General features: G+C 48.5%; 1 protein-coding gene across 1 annotated transcript in view; it reads right to left on the bottom strand.

Annotated features, from left to right (window-relative positions):
* ALDH6A1 (aldehyde dehydrogenase 6 family member A1) overlaps window positions 1-13,680 on the bottom strand; it is a 44,825-nt gene extending 31,145 nt beyond the window's left edge. The window contains exons 1-3 of the mRNA XM_038765527.1: window positions 13,598-13,680; window positions 6,884-6,949; window positions 2,761-2,835 (exon numbers count right to left, since the gene is read on the bottom strand). Coding sequence (XP_038621455.1) covers window positions 2,761-2,835; window positions 6,884-6,949; window positions 13,598-13,669 — 213 coding nt within the window. The 5' untranslated portion in view covers window positions 13,670-13,680. The remainder of the gene's footprint in view (window positions 1-2,760; window positions 2,836-6,883; window positions 6,950-13,597) is intronic.
* Window positions 13,681-16,402: the final 2,722 nt, after the last annotated feature.

Here is a 16,402-nt window from a genome sequence, read left to right as displayed (position 1 = left end):
CACATCTTACCTCCTTCCCTTCCCCACAGCACCTGTACATATGTATATATGTTTGTACATATTTATTACTCTATTTATTTATTTTACTTGTACATATCTATTCTATTTATTTTATTTTGTTAGTATGTTTGGTTTTGTTCTCTGGCCTTCCCAGACTGAGCCCCCTCCTTCCTCTCCCCCTCGTCCCCCCCATCTTACCTCCTTCCCTTCGCCACAGCACCTGTATATATGGATATATGTTTGTACAGATTTATTACTCTATTTATTTATTTTACTTGTACATATCTATTCTATTTATTTTATTTTGTTAGTATGTTTGGTTTTGTTCTCTGTCTCCCCCTTCTAGACTGTGAGCCCACTGTTGGGTAGGGACTGTCTCTAGATGTTGCCAACTCGGACTTCCCAAGCGCTTAGTACAGTGCTCTGCACACAGTAAGCACTCAATAAATGCGATTGAATGAATGAATGAATATTCTATTTCTTCTATTTCTTCTATTTATTTTATTTTGTTAATATGTTTTGCTTTGTTGCCTGTCTCCCCCTTCTAGCCTGTGAGCCCGCTGTTGGGTAGGGACCGTCTCTATCTGTTGCCAACTTGGACTTCCCAAGCGCTTAGTCCAGTGCTCTGTACACAGTAAGCACGAAATAAATACGATTGAATGAATGAATGAATATTCTATTTCTTCTATTTATTTTCTTTTGTTAATATGTTTGGTTTTGTTGTCTGTCTCCCCCTTCTAGCCTGTGAGCCCGCTGTCAGGTAGGGACCATCTCTATCTACTGCCAACTTGGACTTCCCAAGCGCTTAGTCCAGTGCTCTGCACACAGTAAGCGCTCAATAAATACGATCGAATGAATGAACCACCCTCGGGCCAGCGGGCCCGATTCCGCCTCCCCATCAGCCTCGCTCGGGGAGCCCTCACCGGAGCTCGGTTCGACCTAACGGACGCATCCCCCAGCGCGGCTCAGTGGCAAGAGCCCGGGCTTTGGAGTCAGAGGTCATGGGTTCAAATCCCGGCTCCGCCAACTGCCAGCTGGGTGACTTTGGGCAAGTCACTTCACTTCTCTGGGCCTCAGTTCCCTCATCTGTCAAATGGGGATTAAGACTGTGAGCCCCCCGTGGCACCACCTCATCACCTTGTATCCTTCCCCGTGCTTAGAACAGTGCTTTGCACATAGTAAGCGCTTAATAAATGCCATCATTATTATTATTAGAAGAGACAAACAAAACAAAACATATTAACAAAATAAAATAAATAGAAGAAATAGAATATTCATTCATTCATTCAGTCGCATTTATTGAGCGCTTACTGTGTGCGGAGCACTGGACTAAGCGCTTGGGAAGGACAAGTTGGCAACATCTAGAGGCAGTCCCTACCCGACAGCGGGCTCACAGTCTTAGAAGGGGGAGACAGGCAACAGAACAAAACATATTAACAAAATAAAATAAATAGAAGAAATAGAAGATTCATTCATTCATTCATTCACTCGCATTTATTGAGCGCTTACTGTGTGCGGAGCACTGGACTAAGCGCTCGGGAAGGACAAGTTGGCAACATATAGAGACGGTCCCTACCCAACAGTGGGCTCACAGGCTAGAAGGGGGAGACAGACAACAAAACAAGACATATTTACAAAATAAAATAAATACAATAAATAGGCTATTCATTCATTCATTCAATCGTATTTATTGAGCCCTTACTGTGTGCGGAGCACTGGACTAAGCGCTTGGGAAGTCCAAGTTGGCAACATATAGAGACGGTCCCCACCCAACAGCGGGCTCACAGAAATAGAATACATATTCATTCATTCATTCAATCGTATTTATTGAGCGCTTACTGTGTGCAGAGCACTGGACTAAGCGCTTGGGAAGGACAAGTTGGCAACATATACAGACGGTCCCTACCCGACAGCGGGCTCACAGTCTAGAAGGGGGAGACAGGCAACAAAACAAATCAACAAAATAAAATAAATAGAATAAATAGAATATTCATTCATTCAATCGTATTTATTGAGCGCTTACTGTGTGCAGAGCACTGGACTAAGCGCTTGGGAAGCACAAGTTGGCAACATCTAGAGACGGTCCCTACCCGACAGCGGGCTCACAGCCTAGAAGGAGGAGACAGGCAACAAAACATATCAACAAAATAAAATAAATAGAATATCATTCATTCATTCAATCGTTTTTATTGAGCGCTTACTGTGTGTGGAGCACTGTACTAAGCGCTTGGGAAGTCCAAGTTGGCACCGCACACAGTAAGCGCTCCATAAATACGATTGAATGAACGAATGAAATACAGTCCTTTCCGCCCCGTAAGCGCTCAATAATAGTAATAATAATAATAGCGATGGCATTTATTAAGCGCTCACTACATGCAAAGCACTGTTCTAAGCGCTGGGGAGGTTACGGGGTGATCAGGTTGGCCCACGGTGGGGGGGATCCCAGTCTTCACCCCCATTTGACAGATGGGGGAACCGAGGCCCAGAGAAGAGTCACCCAGGTGGCGAGTGGCGGAGCCGGGATTCGAACCCACGACCTCGGACTCCAAAGCCCGGGCTCTTTCCACTGATGAAGCCCATCAGGGGGGAAGTGGGAGGAGGGGAAAGGAGGGCTTCCAGGAGGAGGTGGGCCTTCTCTACGGCTTTCCTCTTCAGCCCCTCCCCGATATTCGACCCATCAACCGGTCGTATTTACTGAGCGCCCAGCACCCCGCTAAGCGCCCCGGGGGCCCCGCTCCCTCGCGGGGAGGCGTCTCTTACGGGATTGTGGATATCGATCCATCGGTCGCTTTTGGACTCGACGAATTTGCCGTCGATGAAGAGTTTGACCGCCGGCTGCCGGGACACAAAGAAAACGCGTTAGCCGACCCCTTGTCCCTCCCCGGTTTGGCTTCCCAAATCAATCGATCAATCAATCGTATTTATTGAGCGCTTACTGTGTGCAGAGCACTGGACTAAGCGCTTACTGGGACGAGCCCTCCCAATCCCACCGCAACTCTTCCGTCTCCCGGTTTGGGGATTTTAATTTTAATAATAATAATAACGACGGTATTTGTTAAGCGCTTTTCTAAGCGCTGGGGTGATCAGGTTGTCCCACGGGGGGCTCACGGTCTTCATTCCCCTTTTACAGATGAGGGAACTGAGGCACAGAGAATAATAATAATGATAATGATGGTATTTGTTAAGCGCTTACTACGTGCCGAGCACTGTTCTAAGCGCTGGGGGGGATACAAGGTGATCAGGTTGTCCCACGGGGGGCTCACGGTCTTCATTCCCCTTTTACAGATGAGGGAACTGAGGCCCAGAGAATAATAATAATAATAATAATGATGGTATTTGTTAAGCGCCTACTACGTGCCAAGCACTGTTCTAAGCGCTGGGGGGGATACAAGGTGATCAGGTTGTCCCATGTGGGGCTCACAGTCTTCATTCCCCTTTTACAGATGAGGGAACTGAGGCCCAGAGAATAATAATAATAATAATGATGGTATTTGTTAGGCGCTTACTAGGTGCCGAGCGCTGTTCTAAGCGCTGGGGGGGATACAAGGTGATCAGGTTGTCCCACGGGGGGCTCACGGTCTTCATTCCCCTTTTACAGATGAGGGAACTGAGGCCCAGAGAATAATAATAATAATAATAATAATGATGGTATTTGTTAGGCGCTTACTAGGTGCCGAGCACTGTTCTAAGCGCTGGGGGGGATACAAGGTGATCAGGTTGTCCCATGTGGGGCTCACAGTCTTCATTCCCCTTTTACAGATGAGGGAACTGAGGCCCAGAGAATAATAATAATAATAATGATGGTATTTGTTAAGCGCTTACTAGGTGCCGAGCACTGTTCTAAGCGCTGGAGGGGATACAAGGTGATCAGGTTGTCCCACGGGGGGCTCACAGTCTTCATTCCCCTTTTACAGATGAGGGAACTGAGGCCCAGAGAATAATAATAATAATGATGATGGTATTTGTTAAGCGCCTACTACGTGCCAAGCACTGTTCTAAGCGCTGGGGTGGATACAAGGTGATCAGGTTGTCCCACGGGGGGCTCACGGTCTTCATTCCCCTTTTACAGATGAGGGAACTGAGGCACAGAGAATAATAATAATAATAATGATGGGACTTTTTCCCCCTTCTAGCCTGTGAGCCCGCCGTCGGGTAGGGACCGTCTCTCGATGTTGCCAACTTGGACTTCCCAAGCGCTTAGTACAGTGCCCTGCACACAGTAAGCGCTCAATAAATACGGTTGATTGATTGATTGATTGAGAAGGGAAACAGCCTGCTTAAGTCTCCAGCAGCTGCCGCCCTCTAAATTCCAGGAGCTAAATTCAAGCGCTTAGTACAGTGCTCTGCACAGAGTAAGCGCTCAATAAATACGGTTGATTGATTGATTGATTGAGAAGGGAAACTGCCTGCTTAAGTCTCCAGCAGCTGCCGCCCTCTAAATTCCAGGAGCTAAATTCAAGCGCTTAGTACAGTGCTCTGCACAGAGGAAGCGCTCAATAAATACGGTTGATTGATTGATTGATTGAGAAGGGAAACTGCCTGCTTAAGTCTCCAGCAGCTGCCGCCCTCTAAATTCCAGGAGCTAAATTCAAGCGCTTAGTACAGTGCTCTGCACAGAGGAAGCGCTCAGTAAGTAGGACTGAATGAAAGAATGAACCCCTAAGGGCAGAGATAGCGGTTCTAGTGTCCGCTGTCAAATACCCACCACATTGTCTATATGCCTGGACATATATACAGTGCTCTGCACACGGTAAGCGCTCAATAAATACGATTGATATATCTATATCCAGGTATATTGACAATATATATACATATATATTGTATGGATATATGTATATATGTTTGTACATATTTATTACTCTATTTATTTATTTTACTTGTACACATCTATTCTACTTATTTTATTTTGTTAGTATGTTTGGTTTTGTTCTCTGTCTCCCCCTTTTAGACTGGGAGCCCGCTGCTGGGTAGGGACTGTCTCTCTGTGTTGCCAATTTGGACTTCCCAAGCGCTTAGTCCAGTGCTCTGCACATAGTAAGCGCTCAATAAATACGATTGATGATGATGATGGATATGTATTATATGGATATATGGATATGTTTATATGTATGGCTATGTAATATATTGCATGATATGTATTATATAATAATAATAATGATAGCATTTATTAAGCGCTTACTATGTGCAAAGCACTGTTCTAAGCGCTGGGATGTATGGATATGTAGTATATTGTATTAGATAGGTATTATATAATAATAATAATAATAATAATAGCATTTATTAATTATTTTTTAGACTGTGAGCCCACTGTTGGGTAGGGACCGTCTCTATACATTGCCAACTTGGACTTCCCAAGCGCTTAGTCCAGTGCTCTGCACACAGTAAGTGCTCAATAAATACGACTGATTGATTGATTAAGCGCTTACTATGTGCAAAGCACCGTTCTAAGCGCTGGGATGTATGGATATGTAATATATTGTATTAGATAGGTATTATACAATAATAATAATGATAGCATTTATTAATTATTTTTTAGACTGTGAGCCCACTGTTGGGTAGGGACCGTCTCTATATGCTGCCAACTTGAACTTCCCAAGCGCTTAGTCCAGTGCTCTGCACACAGTAAGCGCTCAATAAATACGATCGATTGATTGATTGATTGATTAAGCGCTTACTATGTGCAAAGCACCGTTCTAAGCGCTGGGATGTATGGATATGTAATATATTGTATTAGATGTGTATTATATGTATATGTTTATATGTATTACATGCATGGATATGTAATATATTGTACTGGATGTGTTAAATCCAGGTATAGATATATCTATAATAATAATGATGGCATTTGTTAAGCGCTTACTACGTGCAAAGCACTGTTCTAAGCGCTGGGGAGGTTACAAGCTGATCGGGTCGTCCCTCGGGGGGGCTCCCGGTCTTCATCCCCATTTTCCAGATGAGGGAGCTGAGGCCCAGAGAAGTGAAGTGACTCAATCAATCAATCAATCAATCAATCGTATTTATTGAGCGCTTACTGTGTGCAGAGCACTGTACTAAGCGCTTGGGAAGTCCAAGTTGGCAACATATAGAGACAGTCCCTACCCAACAGTGGGCTCACAGTCTAAAAAGTCACACAGTTGGCAAGTGGCGGAGCCGGGATTTGAACCCGTGACCTCTGACGCCAAAGCCCGGGCTCCTTCCACTGCGCCACGCTGCTTCAGCGCTTAGAACAGTGCTTTGCACATAGGAAGCGCTTAACAAATGCCATTATTATTATTATTTTTATTATTATCCTCTACCCCTGAAAGGTGGGTGGGAGGAGGAGCAGCGTGGCTCGGTGGCAAGAGCCCGGGCTTTGGAGTCAGAGGTCACGGGTTCAAATCCCGGCTCTGCCGCTTGTCAGCTGGGTGACTTTGGGCGAGTCACTTCACTTCTCTGGGCCTCGGTGACCTCATCTGGAAAATGGGGATGAAGACTGTGATCACCTTGTAACCTCCCCAGCGCTTAGAACAGTGCTTGGCACATAGTAAGCGCTTAATAAATGCCATTATTATTATTATTATTATTACCCACGGAGCTCTGACAAGTGATTTCTACGCTCCCACCCCCAGGCTCCCCGCCATTCCAAGCCTCCCGGAGGAGGGGGGGGTGACTTCTGGGAAAACTTCCCGGGATAAGGACAGAAAATCCGCCTTCTCCCGCCCTCGGCAAGCCCAGGCTCCGGGATATTTGCGGGGATCCCTTTCCCGGAGGAGGAAGACCGTGAGCCCGTCGTCGGGGAGGCCTCTATTGTTGCCGACTTGGACTTCCCAAGCGCTTAGTACAGTGCTCCGCACGCAGTAGGCGCTCAATAAGTACCACTGACTCGACGAATGGGTGAACTCACCGCTGAAGACGAGGAGGAGGAGGAGGATGCAGGAGCGCAGCAGCCAGGACTCGGCTTGGTAAAGATCTACGATCCAAAATGGAGACGAGTTAACACCACGGGCGACGGTGGTGGTTTGCCCTTGGGTAGACGTCTGCTCGGCGCTTACTATGTATCAAACGCCCCCCACCCCGGAATCGACGCCCGAAAGTGGCGGGGGAGATTCGGCGGCCGCTGACAAAGCTTCTTCCAGACCGTGAGCCCGCTGTCGGGTGGGGACCGTCTCTGTACGTTGCCGACTTGGACTTCCCAAGCGCTTAGTACAGTGCTCTGCACCCAGGAAGCGTTCAATAAATACGACTGAATGGATATGTCGCCAACTTGGACGTCCCAAGCGCTTAGGACAGTGCTCTGCACCCAGTAAGCGCTCAATAAATATGATTGAATATGTCACCAACTTGTACTTCCCAAGCGCTTAGTACAGTCCTCTGCACACAGTAAGTGCTCAATAAATACGATTGAATGAATGAATATGTCGCCAACTTGTACTTCCCAAGCACTTAGTACAGTCCTCTGCACCCAGTAAGCACTCAATAAATATGATTGAATAAATGAATGAATATATGCCGCCAACTTGTACTTCCCAAGCGCTTAGTCCAGTGCTCTGCACACAGTAAGCACTCAATAAATACGATTGAATGAATGAATGCATGAATATATGTCGCCAACTTGTACTTCCCAAGCGCTCAGTCCAGTGCTCTGCACACAGTAAGTACTCAATAAATATGATTGAATGAATGAATATATGTCGCCAACTTGTACTTTCCAAGTGCTTAGTCCAGTGCTCTGCACACAGTAAGTGCTCAATAAATACGATTGAATGAATGAATGCATGAATATATGTAGCCAACTCGTACTTCCCAAGCGCTTAGTCCAGTGCTCTGCACACAGTAAGCGCTCAATAAATACGATTGAATGAATGAATGCATGAATATATGTAGCCAACTCGTACTTCCCATGCGCTTAGTCCAGTGCTCTGCACACAGTAAACACTCAAATACGATTGAATGAATATATGTTGCCAACTTGTCCTTCCCAAGCGCTTAGTCCAGTGCTCTGCACACAGTAAGCACCCAATAAATACGACTGACTGAATGAATGAATATGTCGCCAATTTGTACTTCCCAAGCGCTTAGTCCAGTGCTCTGCACACAGTAAGCACTCAATAAATATGATTGAATGAATGAATGAATATATGTGGCCAACTTGTACTTCCCAAGCACTTAGTCCAGTGCTCTGCACACAGTAAACGCTCAATAAATACGATTGAATGAATGAATGAATATGTCTCCAACTTGTACTTCCCAAGCGCTTAGTCCAGTGCTCTGCACACAGTAAGCGCTCAATCAATACGATTGAATGAATGAATGCATGAATACATGTAGCCAACTTGTCCTTCCCAAGCGCTTAATCCAGTGGTCTGCACACAGTAAGCGCTCAATAAATATGATTGAATGAATGAATGAATATATGTAGCCAACTCGTACTTCCCAAGCTGTTAGTCCAGTGCTCTGCACACAGTAAGCGCTCAATAAATACGATTGAATGAATGACTGAATATATGTGGCCAACTTGTACTTCCCAAGCGCTTAGTACAGTGCTCTGCACACAGTAAACACTCAAATACGATTGAATGAATATATGTCGCCAACTTGTCCTTCCCAAGTGCTTAGTCCAGTGCTCTGCACACAGTAAGCACTCAATAAATACGACTGAATGATTGAATGAATATATGTCGCCAATTTGTACTTCCCAAGTGCTTAGTCCAGTGCTCTGCACACAGTAAGCGCTCAATAAATACAACTGAATGAATGAATGAATATGTCACCAATTTGTACTTCCCAAGCACTTAGTCCAGTGCTCTGCACACAGTAAGCACTCAATAAATACGATTGAATGAATGAATGAATATATGTCGCCAACTTGTACTTCCCAAGCGCTTAGTCCAGTGCTCTGCACACAGTCAGCGCTCAGTAAATACGACAATGAATGAATTACACTGAATTATATCCTATCATATTGGCTCAGCTCTAAGTTTCACTGGCGTCCGCCAACTCTCCTGCCACATTAAGGCGTTAATTAATAGGAGGGGAGCGCGGGGGTAAATCAAGATAATGAGCACATACCCATTCTCCCCAGCGGGTAGAGCCCGGGCCAGCGAGTCGGGAGGACCTGGGTTCGAATCCCACCTCCTCCACTGGTCGGCTGGGAGACCCTGGGCGAGTCCTTTCCCTTCCCCAGGCCTCAGTTTCCTCCTCCGTCAAATGGGGATGGAGACTGGGAGCCCCACGGGGGAGGGGGACCGTCTCTCTATGTCGCCAACTTGGACTTCCCAAGCGCTCAGTACAGTGCTCTGCACTCAGTAAGTGCTCACTAAATCAATAACGCCGTCATTATTATTGACAGCTTCCGTAATGGAAAAAGGCACCGATTTGCGGAATACTAAGAATAATGGCATTTGTTAAGCGCTTACAATGTGCCAAGCACAGTACTGTTAGGATTCAATCGTGATTACTGAGCGCTCACTGTGTGCAGGGCACTGTGCTAAGCGCTTGGGAGAGTCCAATACAACAGAATTAGCAGGCACGTTCCCCGCCCGTGATGACTCTACTGTTAATCAATGGTATTTATTGAGTGCTAAGGGCAGAGCGCTGTAATAATAATTCATTCATTCTTTCATTCAATGGTATTTATTGAGCGCTAAGGGCAGAGCGCTGTAATAATTCATTCATTCTTTCATTCAATGGTATTTATTGAGCGCTAAGGGCAGAGCGCTGTAATAATAATTCATTCATTCATTCATTCAATGGTATTTATTGAGCGCTAAGGGTAGAGCGCTGTAATAATCATTCATTCATTCATTCAATCGTATTTATTGAGCGCTAAGGGCAGAGCACTGTAATAATAATTCATTCATTCATTCAATGGTATTTATTGAGCGCTAAGGGCAGAGCACTGTAATAATAATTCATTCCTTCATTCAATCGTATTTATTGAGCGCTTACTGTGTGCAGGGCACTGGACTAAGCGCTTGGGAAGTACAGGTTGGCGACATATAGAGACGGTCCCTACCCGACAGTGGGCTCACCGCCTAGAAATAATAATAACGATGGTATTTGTTAGGCGCTCACTATGTGCCAAGCCCTGTTCTAAGCGCTGGCACTGTACTAAGCGCTTGGGAGAGCCCAATCCAACCGAATTATCTCCCTCTTCTAGCCTGCGAGCCCGCTGTCGGGGAGGGACCCGTCTCTAGACGTTGCCGACTTGGACTTCCCAAGCGCTTACTACAGTGCTCTGCGCACAGGAAGCGCTCAGTAAATAGGACTGAATGAAAAATGCGATGGAATTAGCAGACGCCCTCCCCGCCCAAGGCGAGGGGACAGTGTGGAGGACCGACGCCTAAAAGGAGAAGAAAAAAATGGCTTCAGGGGGAAAACGGCAACCGTCTCCGTGTTTGTTCGGCTATCACGCCCTGGTGAGGATTGGGCAAATATTAGACAATTCCAACCCTCTGGCAAGAAGCCAAGGGCCTGGGTTCGAATCCCGGCTCCGTCGCTTGTCTGCTGCTGGGTGACCTTGGGTAGGTCACTTTGCTTCTCTGGGCCTTCTAATAATTATAATAATAATAATAATAATAATAACAATAATAATAATAATATAATAATAAGCGCTTAGTACAGTGCTCTGCACACAGTAAGCGCTCAATAAATACGATTGATGGTAATAATAATTATGGTATTTGTTAAGCGCTTACTATGTGCAAAGCACCGTTCTAAGCGCTGGGGAGGATACAAGGTGATCAGGTTGTCCCACGGGGGGCTCGCAGTCTTCATTCCCATTTTCCGGATGAGGGAACTGAGGCCCGGAGAAGTGAAGTGACTCGCCCCAAGTCACCCAGCTGACAAGTGGCGGAGCTGGGATTCGAACCCATGACCTCGGACTACAAAGCCAGGGCTCTTTCCACTGAGCCACGCTGCTTCTCCACTGTGGGGTAGGGACCGTCTCTATATGTTGCCGACTTGGACTTCCCAAGCGCTTAGTCCAGTGCTCTGCACACAGTAAGCGCTCAATAAATACGACTGAATGTACCTGTATATATATATACCTGCATACATGTTTGTACATATTTATTAGTCTATTTATTTATACATATTTATTCTATGTATTTTATTTTGTTAATATGTCTTATTTTGTTGCCTGTCTCCCCCCTCTAGACTGTGAGCCCGCTGTCGGGTAGGAACCGTCTCTAGATGTTGCCAACTTGGACTTCCCAAGCGCTTAGTCCAGTGCTCTGCACACAGTAAGCACTCAATAAATACGATTGAATGAATGAATGAATGTACTTCCCAAGCGCTTAGTCCAGTGTTCTGCACACAGCAAGCGTTCAATAAATACGATTGAATGAATGAATGTACCTGTATATACCTGCATACATGTTTGTACATATTTATTACTCTATTTATTTATACATATTTATTCTATTTATTTTATTTTGTTAATATGTTTTGTTTTGTTGTCTGACTCCCCCTTCTAGCCTGTGAGCCCGCTGTCGGGTAGGGACCGTCTCTAGATGTTGCCGACTTAGACTTCCCAAACGCTTAGTCCAGTGCTCTGCACACAGTAAGTGCTCAATAAATACGATTGAATGAATGAACGTACCTGTATATACCTGCATACATGTTTGTACATATTTATTACTCTATTTATACATATTTATCCTATTTATTTTATTTTGTTAATGTTTTGTTTTTTCCGGGTCTCCCCCTTCTAGCCTGTGAGCCCCCAGTCGGGTAGGGACCGTCTCTAGATGTTGCCAACTTGGACTTCCCAAGCGCTTAGTCCAGTGCTCTGCACACAGTAAGCGCTCAATAAATACGACTGAATGAATGAATGGGCCTCAGTTCCTTCCTCTGGAAAATGGGAGCCCCATGTTTTGTCATCTGTCTTCCCCCTTCTAGACCATGAGCCCATTGTGGGGTAGGGGCCGTCTCCATCTGTTGCCGAATTGGACTTACCAAGCGCTTAGTACAGTGTTCCGCACACAGTAAGCGCTCAATAAATACGACTGAATGAATGAGGGACAGGGATGTGTCCCTCCGGATTATTTTATACCTACCCCAGAGCCTGACACGTAGTAAGCGCTAAACCAATACCATAATAACAATAATAATAATAATAATAATAATAAAAGAGGTATGTGTTATGCGTGTGACTGTGAAATCAAATCGACGGACGAAAATCGGGTCTCTACTATAATAAGTGAAATATTGCAAATCCCGGCTCCACCAGTTGTCAGCTGGGTGACTTTGGGCAAGTCACTTCACTTCTCTGGGCCTCAGTGACCTCATCTGTTAAATGGGGATGAAGACTGTAAGCCCCCCGTGGGACAACCGGATCACCTTGTAACCTCCCCAGCGCTTAAAACAGTGCCTAGCACATAGTAAGTGCTTAATAAATGCAATCATTATTATTACTATTATTCTCTGGGCCTCAGTTCCCTCATCTGTAAAAGGGGGATGAAGACTGTGAGCACCCCCTCATGGGACAACCTGATCACCTTGTAGCCTCCCCAGCGCTTAGAACAGTGCTTTGCACATAGTAAGCGCCTAATAAATGCCATTATTATTATTATTATCCTCAGGGCCTCAGTGACCTCATCTGTAAAAGGGGGACGAAGACTGTGAGCCCCCCGTGGGACAACCTAATCACCTTGTAACCTCCCCAGCGCTTAGAACAGTGCTTTGCACATAGTAAGTGCTTAACAAATGCCATTATTATTATTATTATTTTTATTATTCTCTGGGCCTCAGTTCCCTCATCTGTAAAATGGGGATTAAGACTGTGAGCCCCACATAGGACAACCTGATCACCTCGTAACCTAGTGCTTAAAACAGTGCTTGGCACATAGTAAGCACTTAAATGCCATCATTATTATTATTATTAACAGAGAAGCAGCGTGGCTCAGTGGAAAGAGTCCAGGCTTGGGAGTCAGAGGTCATGGGTTCAAATCCCACTCCGCCACTTGTCAGCTGTGGGACTCTGGGCAAGTCACTTCACTTCTCTGGGCCTCAGTTCCCTCATCTGTAAAATGGGGATGAAGACTGTGAGCCCCACAGGGGACAACCTGATCACCTTGCAACCTCCCCAGCGCTTAGAACAGTGCCTGGCACATAGTAAGCGCTTAATAAATGCCATCATTATTATTATTATTATTCTCAGGGCCTCAGTTCCCTCATCTGTAAAATGGGGATGAAGACTGTGAGCCCCCCGTGGGACAACCTGATCACCTTGTAACCTCCCCAGTGCTTAAAACAGTGCTTGGCACATAGTAGGCGCTTAATAAACGCCATCATTATTATTATTATTATTCTCTGGGCCTCAGTTACCTCATCTGTAAAAGGGGGATGAAGACGCTCACGTGGGACAACCTCATCACCTTGTAACCTCCCCAGCGCTTAGTACAGTGCTTGGCACGTAGTAAGCGCTTACAAAATGGCACCTTTCTTGAATTTGAGGGGGGGGTCAGAGGGCAAAGGGGCCGTTGGGGAGGTCAAAGGTCAGCGGGGGGAGGGGGCGATGTGAGGTAAAGTTCGGGGGGGGGGCAGCCGCGCGCGCGTGCGTCGGCGTGAGTGCGTACGTGCGCGTGCCCGCCCGCGCGCGCGCGCGGTGACTCACTTGGAGACGTTGGGCCCAAAGGCCGGTCCGCGCCGCCCTCATGGGGCCCAGCACCCCCAGCACGCCCGCCATGGCCGCCCTGCGCAGGACGAACGCCCGTCCGCCCCACCCCGCCTCCCCATTGGCCCACACGCGCCCCCGGGACCCCCCCTCCGCCCCACCGCGCCTTTCCATTGGTCCAGAACGGCCGCCAGGCCACGCCCCCTTCGCCCCACCTCGCCTCCCTGTTGCCCTCTCGTGCCAGAAGGCCACGCCCCTCTGCCACACCGCGCCTCCCCATTGGCCCACAGGCGCCCCCACCCCTGCCCCAAGGCCACGCCCCTCTGCCCCGCCGCTCCTCCCCTTTGGCCCACACGTGCGCCCCCGCCCGAGGCCACGCCCCTCCGCCCCACCTCGCCTCCCGATTAGCCCACACTCGCCCCCCCCTGCCCCCCGAGGCCACGCCCCCTATACCCCACCTCGCCTCCCCATTGGCCTACACGCGCCCCGCTGCCCCAAGGCCACGCCCCTCCGCCCCACCTCGCCTTTCCATTGGTCCTGGCCGACCGCCAGGCCACGCCCCCTCCTCCCCACCGCGCCTCCCCGTTGGCCCACACGCGCCCCCTCCCGTGCCCCAAGGCCACGCCCCTCTGCCACACCGCGCCTCCCCATTGGCCCACACGCGCCCCTTCCCGTGTCCCAAGGCCACGCCCCTCTTCCACACCGCGCCTCCCCATTGGCCCACACGTCCCCCCGCCCTAGGCCACGCCCCTCCGCCCCACCTCGCCTTTCCATTGGTCCTGTGCTACCGCCAGGCCACGCCCCCCGCGACTCCCCATTAGCCCACAGGTGCCCACGGGCCACGCCCCCTCCGCCCCATCGCTCCTCCCCATTGGCCCACACGCGTTCTCCAGCCCTAGGCAACGCCCCTCCGCCCCAACTCGCCTTTCCATTGGTCCAGACCGGCCGCCAGGCCACGCCCCTCCGCCCCACCGCGCCTCCCCATTGGCCCACACTCGCCCCCAGGGCCACGCCCCCTCCGCCTCACCGCGCCTCTCCATTGATCCACACGCGCCCCAGGCCACGCCCCCTCTGCCCCACCGCACCTTCCCACTGGCCCACACGCGCTCCCTCGCCCTAGGCCACGCCCCTCCGCCCCACCGCGCCTCCCCATTGGCCCATACGGGCCCCCAGGCCACGCCCATCCACCAAAGGCCACGCCCCTCCGACGCGATTCATTCATTCAATCATATTTATTGAGCGCTTAATGTGTGCAGAGCACTGTACTAAGCGCTTGTGAAGTACAAGTTGGCAACATATAGAGACGGTCCCTACCTAACATTCATTCAATCGTATTTATTCAGCGCTTACTGTATGCAGAGCACTGTACTAAGCGCTTGGGAAGTCCAAGTTGGCAACATAGAGAGACGGTCCCTACCTAACATTCATTCAATCGTATTTATTCAGCGCTTACTGTGTGCAGAGCACTGTACTAAGCGCTTGGGAAGTACAAGTCGGCTACATAGAGAGACGGTCCCTACCCAACAGCGGGCTCACAGTGTGCGGTTAGCCCCGCCCCCTCCTCCCCCCCTTCTCCTCCTCTCCCGGGATCCTCGGGATTCTGGGATTTTCCCGCTCGGGATCCCGCGGTGGGCGGGAAGGGGCGATGCCGGGCTGCGACCAATCAGCGCCCGCCGTTGGGGGGCGGCTCCCCCGCTCCCGCCCCCCTCCCCAGCCAATCGCCATCGGCCAAGCGGGGGTGGAGGAAAGGAGGGGAGGCTCTTGTTACATATTTATTATATTCAATTTTATTTTGTGAATATGTTTTGTTTTGTTGTCCGTCTACCCCTTCTAGACTGTGAGCCCGCTATATGTTGCCGACTTGGACTTCCCAAGCGCTTAGTACAGTGCTCAGCACACAGTAAGCGCTCAATAAATACGATTGAATGAATGAATGAATGAATAATAACAATGATAATAGTAATGATGATGGTATTTGTTACGCGCTTACTATGTGTCGAGTACTGTTCTAAGCTTCGGTGGTGATCAGGTTGCCCCACGGGGGGCACCCAGTCTTCATCCCCGTTTTACAGATGAGGGAACTGAGGCGCAGTTAAGACCAAGGTCACACAGCGGACAAGTGGCAGAGACGGGATTAGAACCCGCGCCTTCTGACTCATTCATTCATGCATGCATTCAATCGTATATATTGAGCGCTTACTGTGTGCAGAGCACTGGACTCAGCGCTTGGGAGTACAAGTCGACAACATCTAGAGACGGTCCCTACCTGACAGCGGGCTCACGGGCTAGAAGGGGGAGACAGACAACAAAAGAAAACATATTAACAAAATTAAATAGAATAAATATGTATAAATAGAGTAATAAATATGTACAAGGCAATATATAGAGACAGTCCCTACCCAACAGTGGGCTCACAGTCCAACTCTGTTGGAGCGTACCCTCCCGAGCGTTCTGTGCGGGGCTCTCCACAATAATAATAATAATAATAATAATAATGGCATTTATTAAGCGCTTACTATGTGCAAAGCACTGTTCTAAGCGCTGGGGAGGTTACAAGGTGATCAGGTTGTCCCACGTGGGGCTCACAGTCTCCAGCCCCGTTTTACCGATGAGGGAACTGAGGCCCAGAGAAGTGAAGTGACTTGCCCAAAGTCACACAGCAGATAGTTGGCGGAGCCGGGGTTTGAACCCATGACCTCTGACTCCAACGCCCGTGCCACAAAGCGAGCGAGCGCTCAGTACATAGCAGAGATCAATCGATAACCATCGACGGATAAGCAGTATGGCATGGGGTTGGGGCAGGGG

Source organism: Tachyglossus aculeatus, chromosome 23, assembly GCF_015852505.1.
Source record: "Tachyglossus aculeatus isolate mTacAcu1 chromosome 23, mTacAcu1.pri, whole genome shotgun sequence".
In the NCBI taxonomy this organism is placed as follows: Eukaryota; Metazoa; Chordata; class Mammalia; order Monotremata; family Tachyglossidae; genus Tachyglossus; species Tachyglossus aculeatus.
The sequence above is the reverse complement of the archived record's forward strand: the minus strand, read 5'-3'. Positions and strand labels throughout refer to the sequence as shown.